Source organism: Pipistrellus hanaki (genome assembly GCF_964339955.1).
Source record: "Pipistrellus hanaki genome assembly, chromosome: 12".
NCBI classification, from domain to species: domain Eukaryota; kingdom Metazoa; phylum Chordata; class Mammalia; order Chiroptera; family Vespertilionidae; genus Pipistrellus; species Pipistrellus hanaki.
The window spans coordinates 52069179-52096764 of NC_140514.1; the positions used below are offsets into that span (position 1 = coordinate 52069179).

General features: G+C 58.2%; 3 protein-coding genes across 3 annotated transcripts in view; all 3 read left to right on the forward strand.

Annotated features, from left to right (window-relative positions):
• Positions 1 to 266: 266 nt before the first annotated feature.
• Positions 267 to 10855, forward strand: ASTL (astacin like metalloendopeptidase; the record flags this gene model as incomplete). The annotated part of the gene is made up of 8 exons (XM_084900977.1): positions 267 to 312; positions 3619 to 3680; positions 4957 to 5047; positions 5759 to 5876; positions 6596 to 6777; positions 8815 to 8896; positions 8983 to 9137; positions 9583 to 10855. The coding sequence occupies 8 exons, from the start codon at positions 267 to 269 to the stop codon at positions 10083 to 10085; spliced, it is 1239 nt and encodes a 412-aa protein (XP_084757103.1). The 3' UTR covers positions 10086 to 10855.
• A 4480-nt stretch (positions 10856 to 15335) lies between these two features.
• Positions 15336 to 19561, forward strand: ADRA2B (adrenoceptor alpha 2B). Its single transcript, XM_084900356.1, has one exon. It carries the CDS (start codon positions 16435 to 16437, stop codon positions 17782 to 17784), a length of 1350 nt encoding a protein of 449 aa, XP_084756482.1. The 5' UTR covers positions 15336 to 16434; the 3' UTR covers positions 17785 to 19561.
• Positions 17659 to 27586, forward strand: part of LOC311630874 (glycerol-3-phosphate acyltransferase 2, mitochondrial-like) — a 64638-nt gene continuing 54710 nt past the window's right edge. The window contains exon 1 of the mRNA XM_084900374.1: positions 17659 to 17780. The gene's annotated coding sequence lies outside the window, so the exon portion shown is untranslated. The remainder of the gene's footprint in view (positions 17781 to 27586) is intronic.

Here is a 27586-nt window from a genome sequence, read left to right on the forward strand (position 1 = left end):
TGGTCCGCTTTAGCCAGGTAGGAAGGATCTGAGGAGGGTCCAGAGGCTGGAGGTGGGGAGCTCAGCCAGGATGGGAGGGGCTGCAGGTGAAGTAGGTTGGGGGAGGGGCTACAGGTGGAATTGGTTGGGGAGAAGCTGAAGGTGGGGGCAGGAGAAGCTGCTATTTAAGGGTGGGTGACTTGGCCCTAATTAGTTTGCCTCCTCCGGCCTGGGTTCCAGCTCCAGCTTGCTGAGGGCTCAGTGGGCCCACCACAGACAGCACAAGCATGGGGGGCTTCTGGCCTTGGATGCTGGGTCTGCTCTCTTTGCCAGGTAAGCGGCTGCCTCACCCTCCGCTTGGGCTTCAGTTTGCAGAGTGCTGGGCAGAGGGACGGGAGGGTGTGGCTGGAGCCTGCCAGGCTCTGAGCTGGTTTGAATGGCTCAAGAGCGGGCTCTCCAGGGATATTCCTAGAGTCAACTCCAGGGCCCCCACGGGGAGGCCTCCTGAAGAGTCTGGAGCAGAGGCCTGCCTGGCAGGTGTGGCACTCCAGAAGCCTAGTTCTGCTGGCCTGGTGAGGCTTGCCGGGGCTGAGCCTGATTTCCAGAGGCCTGGGCTGAGAAGGGAGTTGTAGGGTAGCGTCTGAGGCTGGCCCACACACACCTGCCTCCAGTGTTGCAGCCTGAGCTTTGTCCCTGTCCCTCCTTCCTGCTGTCCCCCCACCTCAGACACCCACATATTCTTGAGCAAGGTCTGCCTTTTGCAGCCGGTGTTGGTCCGGCTCAGGGAGCCCCTTCCTCAAAGCTGTCTAGGCCTCGGCACTGGCGGGGGCTGAGAGGTGTGGCCAGGCAGGCTCCCAGGACTGCCTGCTGGAGGCCTCCCTTGTGAAGGGAGGGTCACCCATCCCCTCCCACGTCCTGACATCCTCTCCCACATGGGGGCGCGTGGGCCCATGTATGTCTGGGCCAGGTTTGATCCTAGGAGCGCCCCTAGCCGCCAGCTGTCCGGGAGCCTGTGGGAGCAGGTTCTCAGAAGTCCTCACCCCTGAGGGAGCCCAGTCGTCTTGGGACAAAGACATCCCTGCGATTAATCAAGGTGAGGGCACATGTCTTGAGGGGGAGGGGTGCAGGGGGTGTGGGGAGACTGTGCTGACAGCTCAGCTGGGCAGAGACGCTGAGAGGAAGCGCGCCTACGCGTGGGCTCTGGGGAAGTAGCTGTTCTCCCTGCAACTTCCCCAACCGGCTTCCTGTAACCTCTCGGCGGGGGCTACCTCTACAGAAGCGGGGACGCACAGGATTTGTGAATGGCCAAGCAGAAGTGTGGGCTCTCTCTGTCTGGTGTCCAGCTCGGTCATTAGCGATGTTGGCAAACATGTCGGCCACCTGGTGCAGCGCGGCCTGCAGGTGTGAGGGGACGGGCTGGGGATACAGAGCGAAGAGGCACGAGGCCAGGGCCTCCCTGTCTGGGGTCTCAGGAGGAGAAGGAGGACGCGACGTCCTGGGACCACGCTGGAGAAATGCCGATGAGGGTCCAGATGTTGGAAGTTTTCTCCAGGGGAATGGTGACCTTGCCCTGGGGGGTGGGACTCTGCGGATGAGGAAGTCACGTGTGAGCTGCCCCCTTCTTTCTGTGAGCCGATCTGGAGCACTGGCACTGCTGAGCAGGAGCAGGGCAGGGCACTGCCTCTGGTGACCCTGACCTGTCTGGGGGTGGCAAGACCCAAATGGAGGCTTCCCTGGCATCAGTTTTTAGATGCCATGGAGAAAGCTTTTTGCTACTACCCTGTTTCCCCGAAAATAAGACATCCCCTGAAAATAAGACCTAGCGCAACTTTGGGAGAAAAAATTAATATAAGACACTGTCTTATTTTCGGGAAAACAGGGTATTGCTGGCTGCCTGGGCAGTATTTCAATGAGCCTCCATTAGCAGCCGGAAGCACACGGTCCCAGCTGCCGGGAATGCTGGCTACTGAGGCCTCGCAGCTGAAAGCCTTCGGCCAGGGATGTTGGGAAGCTGCCCTCCACTGCCCGGGGGCCCACAGTGACTCACGGGTGCATGTGGCCCCTGCCTTAAGGCGGGACAAGTCCACGGTGCCACGGGGCCCAGAGCTCTGCTGGACGGTTACCGGGAAGGTGAACCTGGCCCTTGGCGGGTCTGCCTAGGGCCTGCCCATAGTGTGTGGGTTTTGTCTTCGTGCAACAAACATTTCCCAGCACCAGTCCAGGTAGCAGTGAGGGAATGTTTATTAAAGCTGGGGACAGTAAAACAAGAAAGGGCTTAGTATGGAAGAGGGGACAGGAGAGCCTAGGCTGGGCTGCCCTAGCTCTCTGGGAAGTCAGAGAAAAAGGGGGCTTTGGGGTAAGCCTGGGATGAGCTATTGCTGCCCATCACTTCCCAGGTTGCAAGTCTCATGGGGTTTAGGAGATGCGTGCCCTTGGGGGAGGAAGTGGTAGAAGAAGAGGGAAAGGGGATGGTGGGGCTGCTCCCAGAGGGAGAGCACAGCGGGGACCTTTGTCTTAGGCTTCATCTTTCTCACAGGCTGGAATTTTAGGGGAGGCTTTTAGCAGATTATTCATCAGTTTCCTAGGTGTGCTCCCCAGGGGTCGTGGTCTTCACTGATTGGTCAGTGTCAGGGCAGGGGGTGGATAGTCATTGTAGCTGGTCCTGGTGTCACCCACCTGGTTTTGCTGCTTTTCTGGGTCTGGAGCTGAAATACAACTGAGGCCTACATGCTATGTCTAGGGAGGTATTCTTCTGGCTCTGTTGTGAACTGCTCAGTTTGTTCAGCTGTCTCAGTTTCCCTAGTCCATCTGTCCTGGCTCACTGGCCTGTCTCAGGATCAGGCCGAGGCTACCCTCCAGCTGAGCCCAGTTCTTCCCCAGAATGCTCCCGCATGCCACAGTTACTCAGAATTGGAAACTGTTGCCAGCTGGCTCCTGGCTTTGGCTCTTCTAGGGAACCCAACCTCAGGCCCTCCTCCAGGAGTCCTCATGGGGCTTAGATGTGGGGAAAGAGACTGTGGAGAAGGGCTGCAGCTGCGGCAGAAATGGAGGAGAAGAAAGGAGAGACAAGCTGGATCGGGGAGCGGGAGAGAGCCAGGCTCCCTGAGCCAGTATTCACCCTCCTCCTAGGAGGTTTGGGCTGGAATTTCTGTCACTTGTCACTGCAAAGGTCCTGAATACCACCCAGAGGAGCAGGGATTAGAGGGGCAGGAATTCGATGGGGAGGAGGTGGGACAGAGCCCAGGGCATGGTCTGAGGGATGTGGCTGGGCAGGGGTGATGGAGACACTGGAAGAAAGACTGCCTCCTGACAGCAGAGGGCCTCTGACCCAGGAGGCAGGAGTTGGTACTGGCTTGTGGTCATCATGGGAGCCATGGACTACCTTTGGGCAAGGCTGAGAAGCCTTCATCAGGCTGAGAAGCATCTCATTTTCGTAGAAGGTGGCTCACAGGATCTACCCAACTTGCCCGAGGCCCAGGGAAGAAGAGCCTCGGTGCCCGGGGGGCGCTCTGGCTCCAGAGTTGGAGGAGGAACAAACCCGGGGCAGCTTCTTCTGGCAGCCACGGCCTCTGAGATGCTGTCCCTAAAGCACGTGCTCTGGGGGCCTGGGCCCACACACCTCTCTCCCTTCCTTCCCAGAGCTCATCCCTGAGGAAACACCGGAGAGCAGCTTCCTCCTGGAGGGAGACATCCTCCGGCCGGTGAGTGAGTGGGAGCCAGTATAAGTGACCTCACAGATGATGATAGATGCTTTTGAACCTCCTCTCACACCCAGATGTCTTGGGGGGAGGGCAATGACATAGGAGGGATCTCTTTGTTGCTCATAGCTTGGTAGACACCCTTTCTTGCCAAAGTCAGAGTGAAGGTTCTCTTAGGAAGAGCCAGCCTGAATGGGAGGAAAGGGTAACATCTGGAATGGTGGTAGGCTGGGAGGGCTTCCTGAAGGAGGGGGTTTGAGCCCTCAAGACCCAGCTTGGTACCCTGTCCAGGGGAGATGCTCAGGAAGTATTGGGATGAAGGGAGAGCTGAGCACAGGTTGGAAAAGTGGCTGGTAAGGCTGTGGGAAGTGGTGGTGGTCTGGGGAAGACAGAACAAGGAGTAAAGCAGACATCATCATGGCAGGGGGTGACAGCAGAGTCAGAAAGGGAGCAGGAGAAATGGGAATGGGGGGCGGGATGGAGGGGGGGGGGGACTAGCCAGTGGGGAAGGAAGCGCTCTGTGTTTATGAGAGCACTGCCATCTTTTAGGAGACGGTGATGACAGAGGCTCCAGAATGGGGCAGTAACCTGGTGAGAGTGAGGCTGTTCTATGGCTTGGAGGCTGCCTGCAAGTGGTGCGGCCTGAGACTGGCTGGGCTGGCTGGGTAGGAACCCCAGGGCCAGGGCCAGGCAGATAGCCCAAGGCGAGGCCCCTGTCCCCCATTCCCCAGGGAGTGCCTGGCGTAAGAACAGAATCCAGTAAAGCCTCTGGCCCGTGGGGCAGGACATGCCAGATGCTGTGAAACCTGTGCTTCAAAGGGTTTAGGTTGGTGGACGAAAAGCGGAGAGTTGCTGAGGCCAAGGGTAGTGCCTTAGAATCAGGCGGGGGAGGAGAGGGAAGGGGCTGCCCCATCTCCCCACCGCACACTCAGGGTGCTTGGGGGCTGCTGTGCTCCCGGAGCACCAGCACCAGGAGAGGGAGGGTGTGGGGTGGGGTGCAGTGGGGGAGGGTCCTGGGACTCCTAGCCAACCTCTCCAGGGATGAGTGCTTTATTGGCTTGATAGAATTGGTAGCAAGTTCTGTGTTATGTGCATCGAAGTTCACATAGCTGAAGCCCAGCTTCTGCCCCATCTCTAATGGCCCCCGCCCTCACATGCCCGTGTCCTGCCGCTCATATCTTTAGGGCTCTTGTGCCCTGAGGTGTGTCCCTCTTGGTGGCAGGGAGCTTGGCTGGTCTGTGTCCCCAGAGGTCCCTGAGTTAATGTCCTCTGTCCTCAGAGTCCTTTCCGCCTGCTGTCGGCTACAAACAACAAGTGGCCCAAAAACAAGGGTGTGGTGGAGGTCCCCTTTCTGCTCTCCAGGAAGTATGGTGAGTGAGCACTGGGAGCCCAGTGCCACCCCTCCCGGACCCTCCCCTCCCGGCTCCGCCCCATCCACCCCTATCCCCAGTGCAGCCTGTGCTCCTCCCTGGGTTTTCTCCGCTCCCTCTACAGGCCCAAGCCCCTCTCCCAGCACCACCCAGAGGCCCTCCCCCAAAGGCCCCTCCTTTTTGAGGAAGGAAGATGTGGTACACACTAGCGTATACAATGGAGTACTGCCCAGCCATGATAAAGATGAAATCTTGTATTTGCAACAACATGGATGGATCTTGAGAGTATCATGCTAAGTAAATAAGCGAGATCAAAATGATTTGGTCACTCATATGTAAGATATAAAACAAAAAGTAACCAACAAAGTATTAAAACAAACAGAAAAACCTCAGAAGTCCTTTTATTCCTAGGGCCTCCTGAGCTGGGGCTGGGGGTGAGTTAAGGTCCTAGAAAGCTGGTGGGAAGGTGCATTTGGGACACTCTGATCCATTTTGAGACCAATTGGCCTAGAGGACAGTGACCGACCCAAGATCATACAAGCCATGTTCCGCGTGGAGCCCAGCTTTCTTCCCCTCATCACGCTGCCTTTCCTTGACACTCCACGTTTGGAGTGACTCAAGGCTCAGTTTCCTGCCCTGCAGGCACACTTGCAGGGGGCAGGAGGGTTCTGGGGGCTTGTCTGAGTGTTCAGCCAGGTGTCCCCTCCCCAGATGAGCCCAGCCGCAAGGTCATCCTGCAGGCATTTGCTGAGTTTGAACTCTCCACATGCATCCGGTTTGTGGCCTACCGTGGCCAGAGAGACTTCATCTCCATCATCCCCGTGTCTGGGTAAGTGCTCCTGGGTGTGTGCATGCATGTGCATGTGAGTGTGCATGCAGGGTGAGTTCCTCAGCTTTATTCTGTGTTCAGCCTGGAATGAACTAAGTCATTCTCTAAAACCTATTTCTGGGCCCGACCGCCCAGGTCCAAATACCCCTGCTCACTGAGCGACTTGCCCAATGTGAGCTGGGCCTATAGTGCGCAGGGCAGGAAGTGGGGAGGGAGGGAGTTCGGTGCTTGACCCTCTGTACGTAGCCTTCATCCCCAGGAGACCTCACGGGCTGGTGGGTGAGTGCAGGTCTGGTGGCACAGGCTTGGCCCCGGGACAGGTTCTGCAATGCAAGAGCTGCCTGACTCCAGGCAAGTCCCCTGACTTCAGAGCCTCTTCTGCCTTCTCCCGAAAGAGGGGCATGCTGTTTCCTAGCTTGTCGGGGATCTAAGCTAATGTGTGGTAGCTTTGATCCGGGGTACCCTGTGTGGGCCCATTCACTCAGTGAGCTGCTTCTGTTACCCCTGTTATTATCAGTTCCTACCTCCTCTTTACAACCCAGGCTGGTAAGAGAGCTCAGTGCATCCCTTTCACAGAAGGCCAGGCGGTGAAGGGACTTAGGAACAGCCTGGCCCATGTTGGTCTCATTCATTCCTGAACTAGGGAGGAGGGGAAGGGCCAGTTCTGCCTAGCTCTCTCTGGACCGGTGCCTACCCAGCTCACTCTCATGGCCCTGCAGGTGCTTCTCTGGCGTGGGGCGCAGCGGAGGGATGCAGGTGGTATCTTTGGCACCCACCTGTCTCCGGAAGGGCCCAGGCATTGTCCTGCATGAGCTCATGCATGTGCTGGGCTTCTGGCATGAGCATTCACGGGCTGACCGGGACCGTTATATTCGTGTCAACTGGAATGAGATCCTCCCAGGTAAGCCAGGTGGTGCACAAGCCAGGTGGGGTCTAGGAGTCCATGGAGAGTGGGCCACCGGTGTGGGCCAGTGTCTGAGGAGTTCCCTGGCTATTTGGAAGAGGTTGTCCATCTCCCCACCATCTGCCTGTCTTCCATGGGGAAGGTGGGGTGCCCCTTCTCTCTGAGACCTGGGAGGTGGCCCACATGCTGCTATTCTGGGTTCTAAGCCTTCACCTGCCCACCCGTAGTCTTGCTTGGGTTGGGGCACCACCATTTCTCTTCCTGGACACCGTCAGTTACCTGAGGATGGGCTGCTGCTATCCTATGGATTTGTTCATTGTATACCCAACTAGCATTGCTCATGCACAGCCATGTGGGTGGGGGCGGGCTGAGCCAAGCAGAGGCCTGGAGGTAATGGCTGTGTATGTTCAGTGACAGATGCGGGTGGCCAAGGGCAGTGCTGTGAGGGGGTACTGGGGGCACGTAGGGCTGAGGAAGCATGGGAGGCGGTCTGGGGAGTGGGCCACTGCACAGATGGCCTGTGTTCTTGGAACCATGCTGGGTACCGGGGGTTTGATCCCAGGCATGGGGGGGGCAGGGTGTCTAACCTCGTGGGAGGATGGCCTAATTCAGGAGATGAGAGGAATAGAGACTACTGCTTCATGGGGAAGGGAGCAGAGGGGATGCATTGTCAGGGGTTTGGTTTGGGGTGTGGGAGTTAGAGTGGATGATGGTCGGGGGTTTGGTTTTTGGGGGGGTGGGAGAAGAGGAGAGGAGTCAGAAGGCTTCCTGCAAGCAGAGGGCTTCTGAAGTGAGCGCCACCTCCCACAGTGCAGCACGATGCGCAGTCATAGGGCACTGTGGGGTTAGGCATGTGGGTGCCTAGACCAGCACCATGGAGTCCCAGAGAAGGGTGCCCTGGGGCATGAAGACTGGAGAGCAGAATTAGTCTAGGGAAGTGGGGGCGGGGGCAGGGGGGGGACGACCCTACCCTGGGAACAGAGACTATAACCTTCCAAGTGTCCATGGGATACTTGTGAAAACATACCCTATGACAGCAATAAAACTTCCAATTTGAAAAACTAAAGTTAAACATTTTGTCATTATATAAAATAGAAAGTAGAAACTAATAACCAATCAAACTTACTTGGAAATTAAAGTTTAAAAAACAAAAAACAAATAGCAAGCCTTTCTCTTATCTCTGGGGTTAAAGAAATGGTGGAATTTTAAGAGGAAGAAATCATAAAGATGCATCAGAACCAACAGCTCACAGCTCAGGCAAGGCATACTTCTATCAATGGAATAGAGCAAAGGAAGCATTCCAGTGTAAGCTAAGAAAAATAAAGGGAAGCAGGAGGAATTAATGAAGGTAAAAGCAGAAATTAATGAGATAAGAAACAGCTCTTGAGTTTATTAGTGTTGTTTCCTAACAATAAAACAGGTGAAAACACCTGCTACCCTAGTGGGAAAATTGCTTAAGAATTGTAAAAAATGAGACTATTTGCATTTAGTTAATATGTAACAGAACACACGCTGCTAGGATATGCAAACTGCTCACAGTAATTAGCTGTGGGAGCGGAGACATGGGGAACTCATAAATGGGTGGACGGGGAGACAGTGTATACCTAAAAAATTTTTATTTTTGAACCAGATGACTATATTGCTTATTCCAAATTGTTTAATAACGGAAGGGTTTTTAAAAGGAATAAATAAGCACTGTCTAGGGGCACTCCACCTGGTGGGTAGGGGGCATCCAAGGCTCTGTGAGAGCTAGTGCTTCATGGAAGCTGTAGGTTACAGACTTTATACAGGGGAGCTGGAGATGAGGACAGGTGGAAAGTGCTTAGGTGGCCTGGTGCATGTCTGGACCCCTCCTAGGATGGGGTAGTAAGCGGGGATCAGTAGGAGCGGGAGGGGGGGGTGCAGAAAGAAGCACATTCAGCAGTAGTTTTGAATCCCTCAGCTTAATTAAGTAGCTTATAAAGTTCCAGAAGCCCCCTATTCACCACCCCACCACTATCTGTTCTCTTTCCCCACTGATAAATGCCTTTTCAGGCTTTGAAATCAACTTCATTAAGTCTCAGAGCAGCAACATGCTGGTGCCCTACGACTACACATCTGTGCTGCACTATGGGAGGTGAGTCCCTTTCCTCCTCTTCTCCGTCCGCACTGCCTGGCAGCCCTGTTGGGATCCAGACTAAGATCCTGCCTGCTGGGTTCCAGGCTCGCCTTCAGCCGGAGCGGGCTACCCACCATCATGCCACTCTGGGCCCCCAGTGTCCACATCGGCCAGCGACGGAACCTGAGTGCCTCGGATATCACACGCGTCCTCCGGTTTTATGACTGCAGCCCAAGTGACCCCAGCCCCCAGGGGAGAGGTGAGTGACAGGGGCAGGCCTCTTGGGGGTGCCTGTCTCTGCCTGCTCTTGTGTCTCCCTCAGCCCTGGAGGATGCCGGGACTGGAGGTGACATTCTCTAGGGCTCTAGGGCCAGAGGAGCCCGGAGAAGGTCCCTGTACTGAGAAGGTGTTATTGAGGGGGGTGCGGTGGGAGCTGAGGTGCAGAGGTCAGCAGGGCTAAGATAACCAGTTGTCCATTCAAAAAAAATGAAGTACTAACTCATATCACGCACAAAGAAACTCCAGATGTACCTGAGACTTAAAAGTAAATAGAAAAACTTGAATGCTTCAGCAGGGGCATGGTGGGTTATGTCCTGGAGAGGAGCCTTGTATCCCTATGGATAGAGCGCTCTGGCTCTCCAAGGCCGGGCCCACACTTTCTCCCTCTGATTCTGGGACATGACCTTCTGTCTCTCCTGCTCCAGAGTTCCAGGCCCATGGCATCGATGGGAGCCCCACTGCTGCCCCTGGACCACGCCTGCAGCGGCTGCTGGAGGCATTGCTGGCAGAGTCCAGGAGCTCCAGCCCCAGTGACCCCAGGGCTGGAGAGAGCCCGCTGGAGTGGGAGCCCTCAGTCCTGGGCAAGTCTGGTGTGGAGGCTTCTGCAAGGAGGCCTCAGACCTCAGCGTTCTCTGCAAGCTCATGGTCTGGCGCAGCTGCTCCTGGGGGGCCCCTGGAGTGGCCCCCGCAGGCCCACATGTCCACTATGCCCCTAGCGCCATCTCCAGAAGACCAGCCAGCGCCTATCCGGGCTGTTTGGGGAAAACCAGCTCTGGGGAACTTCCTGGAGACACCCAGAGATCAAGCCTGTGGCTTCTGTCCCCAAGTGGGGAGGGCATCTTCTGTCCAGAGCAGCTGGGCCAAGCAACCCTTGGCCTCTCTAGGTGATACTCCTGTCTTCCAGCCCCAGACTGACCTCCCTGTCTGAGACCCAAGCCTCTCCTTCTGCCCCTTACTTCCACACCATGTTCTCCCGAGGCTCCTGGGGACAAAGGTCTGTCAGGGGAGGCAGGCCTGTTGGGGGTGCCTGGCTCTGCCTGCTCTTGTGTCTCCCTCAGCCCTGGAGGATGCTGGGACTGGAGGTGACATTCTCTATGGCCAGGAGGCTGAAGGGATGAGGAGGAAGATTCTAGCCTTCAAGCCTGAGGAAGTCCTGTGGAGCTGAGGCCCAGCCCCCAGCATGGACTACCGGTACTGGCCCCTCTCCCTCGGGCCAGGCCTGGAGGGGAGCCATGTGGCTGGGACTGTGGGAGCAGCTTCCTGTCTGCTAGGAATGCTGGCCTGCACCTCAGCCTCCAGCCTGCTCTCGGGAGGGTCTCAGAGCCCACCCTTCTCTCCCCCCATCCCCAGCGCAGGCTCCAGAGTCAGGGTTGTCGCCCAGAGGGAGATGAGGAAGAGGTGGGGGCCCTACAGGAATGCACAGTGGGAAGTCACCAAGAACATGAGGGCCCTGAACACAGGACTCAAAGCTCCTTTCCAGCCTGCGTTGCTGTTCCTGGAGCCTTGTCCCCCCAGAGGCCCTGAAAGGTGGAGAGAGGCAGGCAAGTCACCCTGCTTGTCCTCGTCAGCCAAGCTCACTCTTCCTCAGCTCCTGGCCACTCCGGTGAGGGCTGTCTTGGAGCAAAGAGCACCTCCAGGGATGCCTGGAAACAGCCAGGAGCCCCTTGTGGCACTTCCTGTGGCTCAGGGTGGGAGGGCCAGGAGGGCCAGGCACCTCAGATGTTCAGGGGAGGCAGAAATAAAGTTGGGTATTTGCTCCAGGGGTGGGCACTGAGCTGTGTTGACTACCTCCCCACAAGCTCCCCTCCTCCCAAACAACTCCGTCTACCCCCCTCGCTCCCCGACACACGAGTGCCTTTGTGCCTCACTGCCCTGGGTGGGCCCTCAGGTGGTCATATCCATTTTCCAGGGGGGGACTGAGGCTGAGGTTCAGCCTTTGCCCACCTCAGGGGACATGTGGGCTCACAGGGCACTAGAGCCCCTGCCCTCAGTTTCTCTTGGATCAAGGATTTTCTGAGACTGAACAGGACTCTGATCTCCAGCATTAGCTTCGGAGAAGGCTCATGTGGGGAAATGCTGTCCACTTACTCCAGAATGGACAGGGATCTGAGTGAGTTTACAGTGGGTGGCTGGGGGCTCTGGCCATGGCCCTAGCAGAGGGACCGCTCCCCTGGGAGCACCCTAAGCTAAGTCTTTGGGCCAACCCTAAACTAGACCTGCACCTGTAGTGCCTTGTTTGTCAGAGAAATGAGTGACTGCCTCACAGCCTGGTGGCCTCTGGCTCTGGGCTGGCTTTCCCCGATGGTCACGTGGAGGAGGTGACATGCTTTGTGCCCTTGAGGTCCTCCCAGCTCTGAGGCTTCCCATCACAGGCCTCCATTAATATGTGGCTTTGGTCTCAGAATCTGCATACAGCAGCGAGTGAAGTGGGGCTGGGGGGACGTGGTGGTGGAAGGCGAAGAGTGCCCCTCCTCTTTGGGAGTGATCAGGGATAAAGCTGTCCTTGCCAAGTCCTTCCCCGGAGGCCACCTCTCACCACAGAGCCCATTGCCCAGGCCAGCTCTGGGCCCAGACCTGTTTCACAAGCCCCACCCTGTCTGTGGGCTCCAGCCCTGGCTCGGCCCCTGGAGCTCCAGCATGAGGGTGTGGTATGTGTGGGGCTCTGGGGTGTGAATCAGAGCAGGTGGCTAGCCACTCCATCCCAGGTCTGTGGCCTGTTCCCCAATCCCCAACCACATGGCTATGTGGGCTCACTCACCACTTTATTCACTCGGTCCACACATCTATTATGAATTAGGTGTTGGGCAGGTTCAGTTAGAGGCACTGGAAACAGCATGGTAAGCAAGGCAGGGTTTCTGTTCTCATGGAGTTTATTCAGGGGTGGGGAGAGGGATGGAAGGTCCGCAGGCAGGTAAGAAAGCACCTGGGATTGTAAGTGATGGAGGAGGGCAGCATTCCTGTAGGGTGTTGGCATCTCTGAGACCTGAGTGACAGGATGAGGCTACCCTGTGATAATCTGGGGAAAGAGAAGCTGGTGCAAAGACCTGAGCCAGGAAGAGGAGGGTCTGTCAGGCCGGAGTGAATGGGAAATGAAGAGCAGGGAGCAGACAGGGCCAGGCCAGTCAGAAGGAGGGTTTTATTCAAGAGCAGCAGGAGCAGCTGCTAAGAAGGGGAGTGATAAGATCTGGTTTAATATTTAAAAAGTCATTCTGGATGCTCTCGGAAATGGATGGGAACATGGAGAACAGCTGGAAGCACTGCAGTTGCACAAGCAAGAGCCAGTGGGCTGTGGGATGGGCAGAGGTGGGTGCTTTTGGAGTGTGTGTTGGAGGTGGAGGAACCCACACCTGCGATGGGTGCAGGGGTGAGGGCACCCTGACAGCACTGAGGACCAAGGGGGGAGGCAAGGCTCAGGGAAACAGGTGTTAAGTCTGGGGCTGTTAGCCTGGAATGAGTGGGCAGGGAGCACGTGGGCTGACAGCCTAATGGCTTCCACTTTCTCCTGAGTGGGAGGCAAAGTCACAGCTTGCAGGGGGTGGGGGGGGGGGGTGAGGAGAGTGAAAGCAAAGCCAATTCTGAAGAGGGGAGCCCGGCTCTAGGAAAGTCTGGAGATGTGTGGTTGCGAGTTGAAAGCAAGGCCAGTCGATACAGTGAGTGTTCTGCTCCGGAAAAGGCAGCCACTTGGTCAAAGGCAGAAAGTGGATGATGATTTACTTCTGACCAGGGTTGGGGTTTGTTAGGTGAGTGTAAAGGAGGAAGGAGGATGACTGACATTAGAGGGCACTGCTCAAGGGCCTGGGAAGGGGTGAGGTTGGGTCAGACAGGGTGGGCTGGGGAGAAGAGTCCCAGGGACTTGAACGGCTGGGGCTTCAGGAGCTCACCCTGCTGGGCCCGGAGTGGCTGGAGTCCTGGCCTGGGAGCACCGGGCCCAGTCTCGCCGCTCAGGCTGCAGAAGTGGCTTCAGAGCCTCCAGCTAAGACGGCCCAGCTCTTGCTGTACTCTCACAGCTGGGACTGAACAATGTCTGCCTCCCTTGGGAAACATGGTACCAGGTCACCTTTCCCCCATGGCCCCCCTTTCCAAGGACATCCCTCGAGGGCACCTTCATGTGGGCACTCTACTTACCTGAGAAAGGCTGATGTGTATGCCATCCATTGATACCTGTGCCATTGCCCGTCACCATTCAAGCTTAGCCATGTATTGGGGACAGAAGAGATGTCTGTTCTGATGGGGGGAGTGATGCAATATATCCATTGGCTGCCATCTCAGTACAGTGCTCTGAGCATGACAGAGGTGCTGTGTGCATGGAATTAATGAACTTGGACAATAGGGTACCTTTTTCTGCCTGAGAGAGTGGTGACACGTGAGTGTACCTTAAAGAGAGGGGGGGGCCCACCAAGCACAGGAGGAAGGGTGAGGAGAGTGTTTCTGGCAGAGCAAATAGTCCTTTGCAACTGAAAGGACTGGAGATGTAGGAGCTCAGGGCATGTCCAGGGACCAACAGGTACGTAGCCTGGTGGGGTGGGAAGAGGTGAGGTTGGGTCAGACAGGGTGGTCTTGGGAGAAAAGTCCCAGGAAGCCTGGCCAGTCCCTGTGCTAGGCAGCTCCTGCTGCTGGCAGGCTGTAGGTCTGGGCCTGAATCCTGCCTGGTAGAACAGGATGACAACAGAAAGTCAGGTCTACTTGAAGGAAGCCTGCTGTGGCCCGAGGCTCTGATTCAAGCAAGATGGGGTGGAACAGGCACCGGAAGGTGTGTGTGGGGGAGATGGAGAGCTGCAAAGAGGAGCAGGAATCCAGTTATATAAAGGCCCCGCTGCCCCCAAAGCCAGACTTATGCAGGTGACACAGCATGGGGTGGTGCCTGAGCCTCATGGGTGCTTGTAGACTGTCCCTGCTGTCTCCACCCAGGCTGGCACCCAGCAGGGCCTGTGTTGGGTAGAGCTGGAGCCCCTTCAGGAAAGCCCAGGTGAGAACCCTGAGGGGGGCTTGCGTGGGTCAGGGGAGGGAGTAGAGCAGCTCTGGCCTCAGTTCCTGCAGTGTCCCTGGCTTTATAAAAAATGTGCCGGAGACAAAGGCTGATGTGGGCTGTAGTGTCTGGACTCCTGGCTTGGGTATGATTGGAGAGGGTGAGAAGTGGTCCTTCCCAAGCCCTTTTGGGCCATCAGGGCCCTCAGACTGCACAGCCCCGGACAGGAGCCATGGGACAGGCAGGAACTTGCTTCAGTGGCCGCACCTCCGACTCCAACAGTCACCCTCTACCCTTCCTGCTCTCCATCCCTGCCAACTGTAAGGCCAGCAAGTGGGGAGGATGAGTCCATGAAACCTGCCTCTGGATAGGGCAAGAGAGGCTGGCAACACCAGACAACACCAGACCCACTTGGCTGTGGGCACTTGCACCTAACAGAGGGGCTGGGTAGGCAGATAGCCCAGGATCAAGGAGGAACACAGGCCCACGTCCCTACCACATGGCTGCTGGTCTGGGGGGCCGCCCATCTGAGCCTGGGTAGGGATGAGCCATTGTCTGTGGGCATTGAGAGAGCGTACCGCCTGCTCCCACGAGGATGGAGCTGAGAGGAAGGTCCGGGGCATGCTGGCTCAGGGGGTCCCGCCGCACAGCCCTACTGCCCTAGGCAAACAGACACAGAGGGTGGCATGCAGCCCCGTGCGCTGGAGATTCCAGGTCGGGCTGGAGTGACAGCATGAGGGGCTCCTGAAGCGGCATAAAGAGCGCCCCTGAGGCTGCCCAGGTGGCCCTGGGGGCAGTGGCCGCAGGGAGGGTGGGTAGGAGCAGGGTGCTTGAGGAAGAGCAGGGCTCCACAGCTCTTCGAAGCCAGGATGGGGTGGGTGGGGTGTGTGCTTGGTCAGAAATTTCTTTTTACCCCAACTCCTCTTCCCAGGGCCACCCCAGAGGGGCCCAGAGTGCACAAGGAGCGAGGGAAGCTCCTCTCCACGCTGCCCCTGAGACCCCCACCAAGTGTCCTTGTTCTGGGCGGGAGGACACCCTCTTCCTCCAGGCCAAGGGGCTGAGCTTGCCCAGAGCCCCCACTCCCCCCAAAAACCTATGCTGCTGAGATTGGAGTCCAAAGCAGTTTCCCCCTTACCTCTTTGCCCTTCATGGAGGAAACCGAGGCAGCTGCAGGAGAAGCAGGACAGCCGAAGCCATAAATCTCTGAGCACTTGCTTGCTCCCCAGCTTGGAGCGTTTTTTCAGCGTCCCCGACGCGGCGGAGCCATGGTGGCGCGGTGCGCCGTAGACAGCGGCAGGGGGCGCTCGCCACCCGGCCACGGGCACCTCCCTGGGCTTCGCAGGGCTGACGGAGCCCAGTCTGGGTGAGAACGCTTTAGGAGGAGGGTTTGGGGTAGTCTTCGGAGTCCCCAACACTTCCGTAGGCTTCTTCTTTCTCGGGCACCAGCGTTGTTGCGGCTCGTTGGGCTTATTGTTATCTGGCGCCCGACACCCATCCGCCCTCTCCTTGGGGTTCCGGGCGATGGGAGCAGTCATCAGCACGCGCCCACCAAACTAGCCTCCCCGCCTCACCCTCAGCCCCGCAGCCCGTAGGGGAGAGGTCCCCTGGGTGCCCGCGGCCAAGCTCCCGCAGCATCCCTGCTCCCGTGCACACCGACTTGCCACTCCCGCGAGCATCCCTCCAGCTTTCCAAAGACCCCAGATGCGGGCCCCTTCGGACCCCCGCGCTCGAAGCTGGGGAAAGGGGCAGGGGCACGGGCGCCGACGCGGAGTCCAGCACCCCGGAGGCTGTGGCGCCCCTCCACCCAGCCACGGCCTGCGGCCCGCCCCGCACCTGCCCCGCCTCCTCCCCCGCCTCCAGTCTCCTCCCTCCCGCAGCCGCTACTCGGCTCCCCACTCGCCTGCGGACGCTGGCTGCCTGCAGGCGCGGCTCCCGGCCCGAGCCCGCGAGCCGCCACCGCGCCTCCTCTGAGGACCGGCAGCGCACCCCCCCGCAGCCCGTGGGAGCCCCGCGCCCCGAGCACGTCCAGTGGCCTCCGGGGGGGAGGGCGCAGCTTCCCCCCAGCCCTCGGTGGGGCGGGGACGCAGCGGGACAACTTGGAAAACTTCTCCGGGCGGACTGCGGGGACGGACGCGGGCGCTGGTGGAAGAGGACGTCGGGGAGCAGTGCCTAGTCTCAGGACCCCCCAACCTCCCGGCCCCACTGGCCTGGCCCTGGGGAATCCTCGCTCCTCCGGCCGCGCTGGGGGGCCAACACTGTCGCCCGCTGTGCTCGCGCTGGGCAAGCAACGCCCCCTCCGGCCAGCTCTGCCATGGACTACCAGAAGCCCTACTCGGTGCAGGCCACCGCGGCCATCGCGGCGGTCATCTCCTTCCTCATCCTCTTCACCATCTTCGGCAACGCACTGGTCATCCTGGCGGTGCTGACGAGCCGCTCGCTGCGCGCCCCGCAGAACCTGTTCCTGGTGTCCTTGGCTGCCGCCGACATCCTGGTGGCCACGCTCATCATCCCGTTCTCGCTGGCCAACGAGCTGCTGGGCTACTGGTACTTCGGGCAGGCGTGGTGCGAGGTGTACCTGGCGCTCGACGTGCTCTTCTGCACTTCGTCCATCGTGCACCTGTGCGCCATCAGCCTGGACCGCTACTGGGCGGTGAGCCGCGCCCTGGAGTACAACACCAAGCGCACCCCGCGCCGCATCAAGTGCATCATCCTCACCGTGTGGCTCATTGCAGCCTTCATCTCGCTGCCTCCGCTGCTCTACAAGGGCGACCCCGGCCCCCAGCCCCGCGGGCGCCCACAATGCCAGCTCAACCAAGAGACCTGGTACATCCTGGCCTCCAGCTTCGGGTCCTTCTTCGCACCCTGCCTCATCATGATCCTCGTCTACCTGCGCATCTACCTGATCGCTAGACGTAGCCACCACAGAGGTCCCAGGGCCAGGAGGGGTCCTGGGGAGGGTGAATCTAAGCAGCCCTGCCCGGTCCCCAGGGGAACGTCGGCCAAACTGCCGACCCTGGCCTCCCATTTGGTTGCTTCTGAGGAGGCCAATGGGCACCCCAAGCCCGCTGGGGAGAAGGAGCAGGGAGGGACCACTGAAGACCCTGGGAACCCAGCCTTGCCATCCAGCTGGCCTGCCCTTCCCCACGCAGACCAGGGTCCAAAGGAAGGTGTTTGTGGGGCGTCTCCGGAGGAGGAATTTGAAGAGGAGGAGGAGGAGGAAGAGGAGGAGTGTGGACCTCAGGCCATGCCGGTATCCCCTGCCTCAGCTTGCAGCCCACCCCTGCAGCAGCCGCAGGGCTCCCGGGTGCTGGCCACCCTGCGGGGCCAGGTGCTCCTGGGCAGGGGCATGGACGCCGCAGGCAGGAAGTGGTGGCGGCGGCGGCGGCGGGCTCAGCTGACCCGGGAGAAGCGGTTCACCTTCGTGCTGTCTGTGGTCATAGGCGCCTTCATGCTCTGCTGGTTCCCCTTCTTCTTCAGCTACAGCCTGGGCGCCATCTGCCCGAAGCACTGCAAGGTGCCACAAGGCCTTTTCCATTTCTTCTTCTGGATTGGCTACTGCAACAGCTTGCTAAACCCTGTCATCTACACCATCTTCAACCAGGACTTCCGCCGTGCCTTCCGAAGGATCCTTTGCCGCCAGTGGACCCAGACGGCCTGGTGAGCCAACCGCCTGCCTGCTGCCCTCGTAGGGCTGATGCCAGGTAGCTCCAGGGCCACGCTGCCTCCTGCCCTGTTTTATGTGAACTAGGCACAGGGCTGTTCGGTTTCTGCCCAGGTAGTGCAGGCAGCACTGGGAGGGGCAGGGGCAGGGGCAGGGGTGCTGTTCCCAGGGTCTGTGCTGAGCCTGTTGCTGGCTTGGCGGTGGGGGGTCGTCTCCACGTCCTGCCTGAACGCAGGCGGATGGAGGAGGCCTGGGCCCGCCTGAGTGCGGCTGAGGTCAGACTTGGATAGAGCCTGGCCTTCCGGAACCCCAGAACCCTGTAAACTTCCTCGAGGGCCTTGTGGTCCCTGGCAGGCCACTTGCTTGTGGTGTTTTGTTTCTTTTTCATCTTCCTCAGTAAAGAGCAGGAAGCCAGCCTTCCATTCTCCCCGGGAGGCCGAGGAGGAGGCAGAAACAAGGATGGCCATGCATCCCCATGGAGGACCGGTGGCTTCCATTGGGCACCGGGTGGGGGTTTGCAGGCTGACTGTCCCTGGCCCTTCTCCCCCTTCCCCTGCTTTTGGATTTGTAGCTCCTTTGAAGGCAGAAGCTGTGATTTGAGTCCCACGCGGCGCCGCTCTGGAGGTCTGGCCTCTGCCTCAACAGGACATTCCCGCTCCCTAGCAGCCACCCCCTGCAAAATCCAGGGCAACAATAGCTTGCTGCCTACCTGCTGCAGGGAGATGAAAGGCGTTGCACAAAGCTTTGAGCTCCATGGGTGAACCTAGAGACCCAGCAAATGTGATTATTTGGTGATCTGAAAGCCCCGACTTTGTGTTTACCACCACCCGTCTTCCACAGACTTCAGTTCTGAGCCTGGGGTGGGTGGATTCCTACCCCAAACTGGAAGTGGGGGGTGGCAGACAGAACCACTATTTCAGTTAAAGGAATTCTTTGAGAATGTGTCTTGTGCCTACAAAGGTTTGAGTTATTATGCTGCATGACAACTTGGCATTTCACCTGCAACACCAAGAGCGTTTTCTGTGGGGGTTAAGTCTTTTGTCATCAAGAAGGCAAATTGTTTCCTCAAGACAGCTAAAAATACCCACATCCTGGGAATGGTCTGACATGAGAGCCATGTCATGTGCCAGGTGAGAGAGCTCCCGGGCGGGATTCTGGGCTGAAGCAGGTGAGCAAGGGCCCTCTGGATACCTGGGGGAGCCTCACGGCTCAGTGCCAGGCAGGGCTCTAAGGCCCAGATGGGCCCCAATGATCCCACCTCGGATGGGTGCGGATGGGTGTTGGCTGGCCACCTCCAGCCCAGCCATGTGGCTCTCCCCATTGATGGGGCTTCAGGGCCTCTTCCTCCTGGTTCTCAACCCCCCACCCCAGACACTTGAACCCAGAACAATTTGCAGCATGTGAAGGATGGTTCCCAGGGCCCCCATAGGAGTGCCTGACTTCCACAGTAAGCCAGCGGGGTCCTCACTGGGTGGGCTAAGCAGCAGGGACTGTTGGCATCCCTATGGCCAGAGTGCGAGGGGTGTTTTCTGGGTTAGAGAGAATGGAGGGGACCAAAGGGAGTCCCTCAGTTTGTTCCTCAGTTTCCGTGTGAGGCCAGGGCACTGCCCTGGGGCAGGGCTGGGTAGGTAGGTGGCCCTGAGGGAGGGGCTGACTTGTGATATCTACTGACTGGTCTCAGTAGATGATTCTGTTGCCTGTGGCCTCCTTATTGTGATATGAAGATGTTTTTTAAAGGTCTGAGCTATTTTATCAATAAAAGATATTTTGTAATAAGCATGCTGTGTCGTCGTTGCCCAAGGGCTGCCGGCCGTAGTTATTCCTCAGCTACTTGTAGCAGACTTGGCATGGGCCAGATGCCCTGCCCTCCTCCGACTGTGGCCAGCTGGTACCCACTCATCTGCCCACTGCTTTGTCCACAAATCATCCCTATTCCTCATTATAAGACAGTGAGGGTAGACGTGGCCATGGAGCCTGAGGCTGGCTGCGTGGGGAAGGAGGAAAGGGAGCCTTACCAGAGGAGGTGCCCTTTGGGCTGGGACTCAGGGAAAGAGCAGGAATACCCAGAGGCGAGCTAGGGAGGAGTTTCAGGCAGGGAAACAGCACATGCAAAGGGTGCTGTGTGCTGGATTTGACAGCTTGAGAGTCAGCAGGAAACTGGCCTTGCTGGGCAGTCAGGAGCAGGGGTGGGGCCAGCAGAGGTGATCGAACACCACCCATGTGGCATGAGCAGGAAGAACAGGGCACTCTGTGGAATGTAAGCTGCTGTCTCCAGCGAGGGCAGGAGGTGAGTGGAGCTGATTTGCTGAGATTCAGCCACTACATCTGAGCTGGAGTCTCCTCGTTTCCAGAAAAAGCACCTGAAGCCCCAAAGCACCCAGTGCACAGGAGTCCAGCCCTCCAGGCCTCCTGGTCCACCTCAGGGAGAGCAGCTCAGGCCCACACAGCAGGTTGGCTGCAGGGCCAGCAGGAGATAGGGCTGGTTAGGGAGGTGCCAGGGAGGAGCAGGGAGGCCCAGCATCTGGAAGTGACCCAGGATTCACACTTCCAAGGGCACAGCCTTTGCCAGGGGAGACTCCATATGTCCACCAACACTGGTGGACTTGGGGACCTGGAGCTCTGCTGGGACTTAGAAAGAAAGCCAGGCTCTGCCCTGAGGAGCTCCCAGCCCTTCCCACCAGCCTGCACCCACTGCCAGGGCCCCGAGGCCTGATTAGGGCAGATCAGAGCAGTTCATCTGTTCCCTTGAGTCATTGCTTTTCTGGAACTCTTTCTGATTGGGATCTATAAGGAGCAGGCCCATGGGTCTGGGGGAGGAGCTCCCTCCCAGTCTCCAGATGGTGGCAGAAAAAGGCCCCACTGGAACTGGACCTTTGGCATCTCATTCGGAATACATCAGCTCCCTTTGCTGGTGTGGCAACTATACAGAAGAGGAAACTGAGGCTGGGTGCCCAAATCACAGCTATGAAATTCAGATGCTGAGATATTGTTGTCCCATCTCTGGCACCAACTTTCATCCAGTTGCCTGGCTGTGTGGGGATTCTGAGCTGCATCTGGGCTGGATTCAGCTGGATTCAGTGCAGTGCTGTGATTGACTGCTCATGTCTGTCACTGACACACGATGTCTGAATTTTACAGGGTTTCCACTGCATTTTATTGAAGGAGAGACTGAGGCCTAGAGACAGAGGACTTGCCTTGGACCTAACTCGGTTCTCAGTACCTGAGGAGCAGTCCCGGCACTGGCCCAGGGCTATGTGTACACCTGAGCTGGAGCCCAGGACTGCTGGCTCCAGAGGGGACCTCCTTCTCAGACACTACTTCCTGCTGTTCTGTGTGAGCAGCACCTACTTTTGATTGTACCCTAAGCCTGTTTTAGGGTTAGTGGGTTGGTGAAATGGGTTCAGAGCAACAGATAGGAGTGTGTGGGGGGAGGACTGCTCCTTCCAGGAATTACCCCAGCAAATGCCTGGAGGTAAGGGTGGGGACAGGCGGCCAGCAGGGAGGGGTGGCAGTCTTCTGAGGGTCTGTAAGCACTTCTTCTGGGGAGGTCCCTGACCACAGGAGCACGGGAGGCGCCGATGGAGAAGACCTCTCCCCACTACTGCCCTCACTCTGTAAGAATCGGGGTTTTTAGGCCAATGGTCAATGGAGACACTCTTCAAACGGTGTCGAGGCCCTGCCCCTGCCTCAGGCCAGCTGCTGAGAAATCTGGGGTGCTGGAAATTCCCCTTTGGAGCTTTCTTGAAGGAGGCACCCTGACCCACTGCTTAGAAGGTACTGTGGCAGGAGGGCCAGCTGACCTGCTAATGAGACGCAAGGTGGAGGGGGGCTTGGGGGTTCACCAGACCCTTGTTCCCTCCCAATCCTTTGCATGACTTCCATCTTGTGTGTTTGGGGGAGTGCTGGGAAGGGGGTTGCTCATCTGCCACCTACAAATGGGGTTGCTCCTGGCTGGGAAGGAAGTGGTAGTGGGCAACCTTTCGCTGCCCGGGTGCCGGATGGGGCCTCTGCTGCAGGGTCTGGTGCCTGTGTGCAGGAGCGCTGGGGTGGGACTTCTGTGCCGCTGAAAATCGTGGTGGGGAGGCCAGGGTCATACCTGCTTCTGCCACTACCCGTCTGGCTGCCCCTGGCAGGCTGGGTCCCTCCTGGGGCCTCAGTGTCCCGTTCTGCCCATGAGAATCTCCGGCCTGATGCTCCATCTCTGCCCCACCTCAAACCCCTCCTGGAAGGTCCAGCTGCTGAGATCCCAGGAAGTAATTAGTCATTCTTGAGTCAGGCTCCTGGACAGGACGGGCTGTTTTCTTCACCGCTGACCCTCAGTGCAGAGGCAGGCCTGCTCTGGAGGGACCTGGCAGTCTGGGGCCTGAGATGGGCGAGGAGAGGAGAGAGGGATGTGGCAGCTCCGGGTCATTAGGGCCAGTGCCTGCCGTGTATCATTTGAGATCAGAGCCATTGTTATCCAGTTTCAAAGATGAGGAAACTGAGGCTGAGGGAAGTTGAGGGCCTTTGTCAGAGGTCATCCAGAGGCAGGATTACAAATCCACCCAATCTAACCCAACTGTGTCACTCACTGGCCTCGGGGTCTGCCCTGTCAGCATGGGGAGCTGGCTCTGAGCCCGCCCAGCCCAGCAAAGCCTCTGACAGCAGAGACTCGGGCTTGGGGGTGACCTCCCTGCTTGTTGGCACCTCCGTCAGAGCAGGGCCCAGGAGGGGTAGGATGTTCCCACCCTCCCAGGCTCTGCTCGCTGTTAGCAGGGGAGGCAGGGAGCACACGCTAAAATTAGACTCTGGGATCCTGCATGCTCCCGCATCCGTCCGGCGGTGTGGGGAAGGCTGTTGTCAGAAGGCCAGGGCTGGAAGGAGCTGGATGTCAACTTGCAGCCTCCCCAGGGCTCACTGGCTCTGATCTCCTCACACCCTCCCCAGTCCTTGGCGGAAGGTTCCTGCCCTTGGCTTGGCCCTGCGGTCACCTATTGATTAGCAGTGATTTCAAAGGGAGAGGCAACCCCCTTTTAACACACACCCTCTCCCTCTGGGGTTCCACCGCCCCTTTGTTCCTCTCTCCCCTCCCTTCCCCTCTCCCGGCCTTTCCACTTCCAGGTCCTCAGTGACCCTCTCCCCCTTCTCTGAGACTCCCCTCCGGCTCCTGCTGGCCCTCTGTCCGCTTCTCTCTGGGATGGCCCTGGCCCTGCAGGCTTTGTGGACCACTGTGGAGGGAAGACTGGAGACTGCAAATGAGCCTTTGTCTCTGGCAAGTGGAGGCTATTTGTGACCCAATATCGCCCTTTGGGGCCCCGCCCTGGCCCTCTGGCAGGCCAGTTTGGGGAGGTGCTGAGCCTGGCCCAGAGTCCTAGGTAGGGGCCTGCCCTTGACTTCCCTGGGGAGGGGCAGGTCCCTCTGGGGCTGGGGGCTCGGCCACTCCACTCTCAGAGGACCCAGAACTCACTTGGACTGCCCAGGGGGACCTGGGCTGCATTAAGAGGAGAAAGGGTTGGGCTGGGGCAGTGCAGAGCCCGTGTCCCTGTGACGTCCAGTTCCCACCCCAGCCCAGCCGCAGCTGCGAGGCAGGGAGCGTGAGAGCTGCCTGTGCCTGCTGCTGGGAGTCCCTGGACACTGGGGTCAGCAAGGGCTAGACCCAGCCCTCCCCTCCTCGTTCAGGAGAGGATTGGGCTGGGGTGTCGCAGGCCACAGGTTCCACCAGGCCCCTGGGCGTTTGTTGACAAGTGCCGGTTGGCACAGCTATTCCAGCTGCAAACCCCCTCCCACTGCTGGCCTAGCAGCTGAGATTAGAATGGGCACAAGGCTGGTGGCTGGTGGAAGGATTTCCCTCTTGTTTCAGAAGCACTGGCCGGGGCCCAGAGACTGGGCTCATGGTCCCAGCAGGGCCACCAAGTTCCTGGATAACCTTGGGCAAATCCCCTCCCCTCCCTGGGCTTCAAATTCCTCATCAGATGAAAGGGCTGGGCTGGGGCATGTCCTGGGTGCTGCCCTAGGAGCCCCTGGGCAGGGACAGAGAGGAGAGAAAACCGAGTCACCTCGGCCTTTTCCAGCAGATCTGCTTTTCAGGAAGCAGCCCCCCCACTGCCCACTGCCCACTGCCCACCAGGATTCCTCCTCTGCAAGCCCCAGGCTTAAGTAACAAACACCATTAGCCACATCCCTGTCCTCCTCACGACATCTGTGTCCCAGGGAAATCTAGGTAGTGGAAACCTTAGAAGGGTCACCTTGAAAGACATTCATTCATCCCCCAAGGCAGGCTGGGAGCTGGTGGAACAGGGAAAGGAACTTGTGCGGGGCAATGGAGGAGCGGGGAAGGCGGGGGGGGGGGGGGGGGGGGGGAAGGGAGTGGGTGTTGTAGAGGTTGGGAGGCCAGGGTGTCTAGCAGGACCCAGCCTGTGCTTGACATCATTGATGTTTCTCCCTCTCTCTCTCCCTCTTCCTCTCCTTTCTCTGAAATAAATAAAAAATATATTTTAAAAAAGATTGAAGAGGTATATGAAGAGATAGAGATGATATGAAAGATATCCTGATGGAGTGTGGAGTGCAGAGTTGGCACCACAGAGCAGAGACATTCCGATTACTCTCTGGATGTCCAAGTCCTCTACAAGGTGTCCCCTGACTTGCTGTTGGAAGGAGGTGGACTCTGGGTCCTGGGAAATGGCCCCATCCTGTGTACAGAATCTGCTCTACCCCTTACCCTCACCTGGGCTTCCAAGGGATCCAAAGCCTCTCCCTCTCAGAGCTTCTGCCAGGCTTTCTACCCAGGCTGGGAGGCAAAGGTGCTCAGGCAAACAAGTTAAATTCAGCACACCAGTGCTAGCAACCTTACCACTGGATCATGACAGACATCAGCAATGGATCGCAGAGCTCTCTCTGGGAGCTACAACTTAGCTGCAGAAAGCACTGGGCAGGCATTCTCAAACAACTGCAGCTCGTGTGCCAGATGAAAACCATTTGCCCCTGAGTCCAGGGAGAATCCTGGCCTTGAATCCCAGAGGTTATGGGGGAAGAGGGCTGCCCAGCCTGGTGTGAGGGGGCCATTGGGGTGTAAACAGGGCTGAGTCCAGAGACCCCAGGGTCCCTGTAGTGCTACTGCATAGAGGGCAGAAGACTGTCAAATGTCAGCTCCTAGGGGGACCCCAGAGATTCTGAGAAAATTGCATGTGGATGCACAGTTGTCAGCAGAGCGGGGTCTGAGGGCCAGCTGGGGGCGAGGCCAGGCAGCATGGCAGGGCTGGGAGAGTGGTGCTTCTTGGGAGAGCACTTGACCAGGCCAGAGATGGGCTGGAAGAGTAGGAAGGGCTGCCAGGGCACTGGAGGTCTAATGTCCTCAGGAGTATGTAAAGTCACGTGAGGATGGTTCAACTTCGTCTGCCTACGCTGCCTGTTCTGCCACTGGGGAGTCCAATCACCTGGCGTGAACAGATGTAGGACTCCTGTTCCGGGAGCAGAGTCTGAGCCCCGAGTTCATCCACCTGCACAGCGCCCACAGCAGTGCCTGCTCTGAAGCCCCATCCATCAATGTTACCATGACACCCACACCTTATGTGGACCCTCCCCAGCCAACCTCCTATCCCCCTTCTCTGCTGTGAGTTTTATCCTTGGCACTTTTCACCAATTAGCAGGCTAGATGTCTTACTTACCTGTCTGCTCCTCATCCCTAATAAACCGTAAGCAGCAGGACAGCTGTCTTGTACACTGTGTAGCTCGGGCTGTGCCTGGCAGGTAGTAAGAAGGAAAGGGCTGGCCTGCAGCCCTGACACTGCTCTCCAGGGTTGCTAACATACCCTGGAAACATGGTGAGGGGAGAGAGCCAGATTTATTTGAACTCAGAGAGGGAGGGAGGAAGAGTGGAGGGGGTGGGGTGGACAGTTAGAGCCTCAAGAAGCAGCTTGGACAACAACTGTTGGCTGTTGGCTTGGGGGAGCCGGCCGATGGCTGTGAGTTCCCCACAGCACAGCCTTGGCTGCTGAGTGGAGAGTGCAAGTTTGGGGCCTGAAAAGACTTGCTGGGGACAGTGGAGGTGGGCAGATGCTGCCCCAGCGAGGCTCTCTGCCCTGCCTATCTAGGCTGCAGTCACTGGATGGACAGCTGGTCCGGGATGAGCAGTTTGGAACCTGCCTGGGCACCCGGGCCCTTTCTGCCCTGACTCTTCAGTGCATGGAGCTCAGTGCCAGCTGGAAGGGCTCCTGAGAGCCAATGCCACCTGCATTCTAGAGCGAGGAGGGGCCAGGGAGAGGCCTCGCACCTTGCCTGCAGAGCATGGAGGGATGAAGCAGTGACATGACACTTGACACTTGGGAAGGCAGACCCGGTTGTGGGCCTGGTGGGCCGTGGGGCAGGATGGGAAGGAGGCCTGCTGGAGGGCACTCTGCAGCAGAGGTGGCTGGTGTCTCAGCAGGAGGGGGGAGGGTGGCAGGGGTGTGTGAGGGTGGCTGGTGTCTCAGGCAGGAGGGGAGAGTTGCAGGGGTGTGTGAGGGTGGCTGGTGTCTCAGGCAGGAGGGGGAGAGTTGCAGGGGTGTGTGCTTCCTCATGTTCTGAGGTGCCCTCTGGCCCCAGACTAACCTCCAGAGGCAGGGACAGGGTGAGGCCAGGGCCAGCAGCTCTGCTCCAGAGGCAGCTGACTAAAAATAAGTTGGGATGTCAGGGTCTCCTGGCTCCAGGAAGTGGAGAAGAGGGTTGAGTGTCAGGAGGAGGAGGAAGGGGAGGAGGAGGAGGCAAAGGGGAGGAGAGGGAGGCCAGCAAACTTGTTTGTTTTCTTCTCTCCGGCCTGAGTCTCTGAGGCGCTGCTCCCTGGGTCTGCGTGAGTGGCTCTGGTATGCAGGGACCTATGGGTGTCTCCAGACCCCTCACTACATGCCCAGCGCCCCGCTCCTGCTCCCTTGAGGGGGTGTGCAGGGAATGGGAACTCTGAGGGTGAAGGCAAAAGGAACCAGCTTACTGAGACCTGGTATTTCAGATTCCATTACTGCCCCAACATTCTGCAGATGCAGAAATGGTCCAGATGGTCTAGGGAGTTCTCCCAGGTCACATAGTGGGCAATGCCCAGAGTCACACCTAGACACTCAGGGCACTCTGCGGGGCCTCAGCTCAGACATGGCACCACTACCACCACCCAGGGGTTGAGAGAGGCTTTGTAGAGGCTGAGGGGCAGATGTGGTGGCTCTGTGCCCTCTGGCCAGTGAGGAGCCACCTCCTCTCCTGGCTGCAAAGCTCATCAGGGTGGCAGGAGCATAGCCCTTCTCCTGACCCTGGGGGTCCTGACCACTGGCCTGGGTGAGGCCTCAGAAGACACAGGCCTCTCTCCCTCTGCCCAGCTGGCCTTGCTCTCTGCACTCAGTGTACCAGCTCCCCTTGACTCAACCGAATCCAGCTTGTGATGAGTGCACCCCCCTTCTCCACCCTCCCTCCCATGCTCCTCTCCCAGTCCTCACTCAGAAGAGCCTCCACTGGGACAAAACCTAACCACCCAGAGGTCATTCCACATGGTTGCCCTTAAGCCTTAGTGCAGGGCCACTCTTGCTCCTTGAGTCCCTGTCCCTGTTCATCTGCACCCTTCGGGTCACAGTTGGCTGGGGTAGCATGAAATTTCAGTGAGCGTCTCAGGATGGGGCCAGTTCTGGACAGGCCTGCTTCCAGGGACACAGGAGGGAGTCCAGGGCTGACCAGCGGCTTGCACGGTTTTCAGTCCCTTTATCCTCTCTTCTTGATTCCTCCTCCTCTTCTTGTTCTTTGTTTTTATTATTTATTATTATTTAATCCTCACCCAAGGATATGTTTTATTGAGTTAAAAGAGGGAGGG

What these genes read in the sequence shown, in the direction of transcription:
- ADRA2B (XM_084900356.1), top strand. Translation starts at nt 16,435, where the DNA reads ATGGACTACCAGAAGCCCTACTCGGTGCAGGCCACCGCGGCCATCGCG.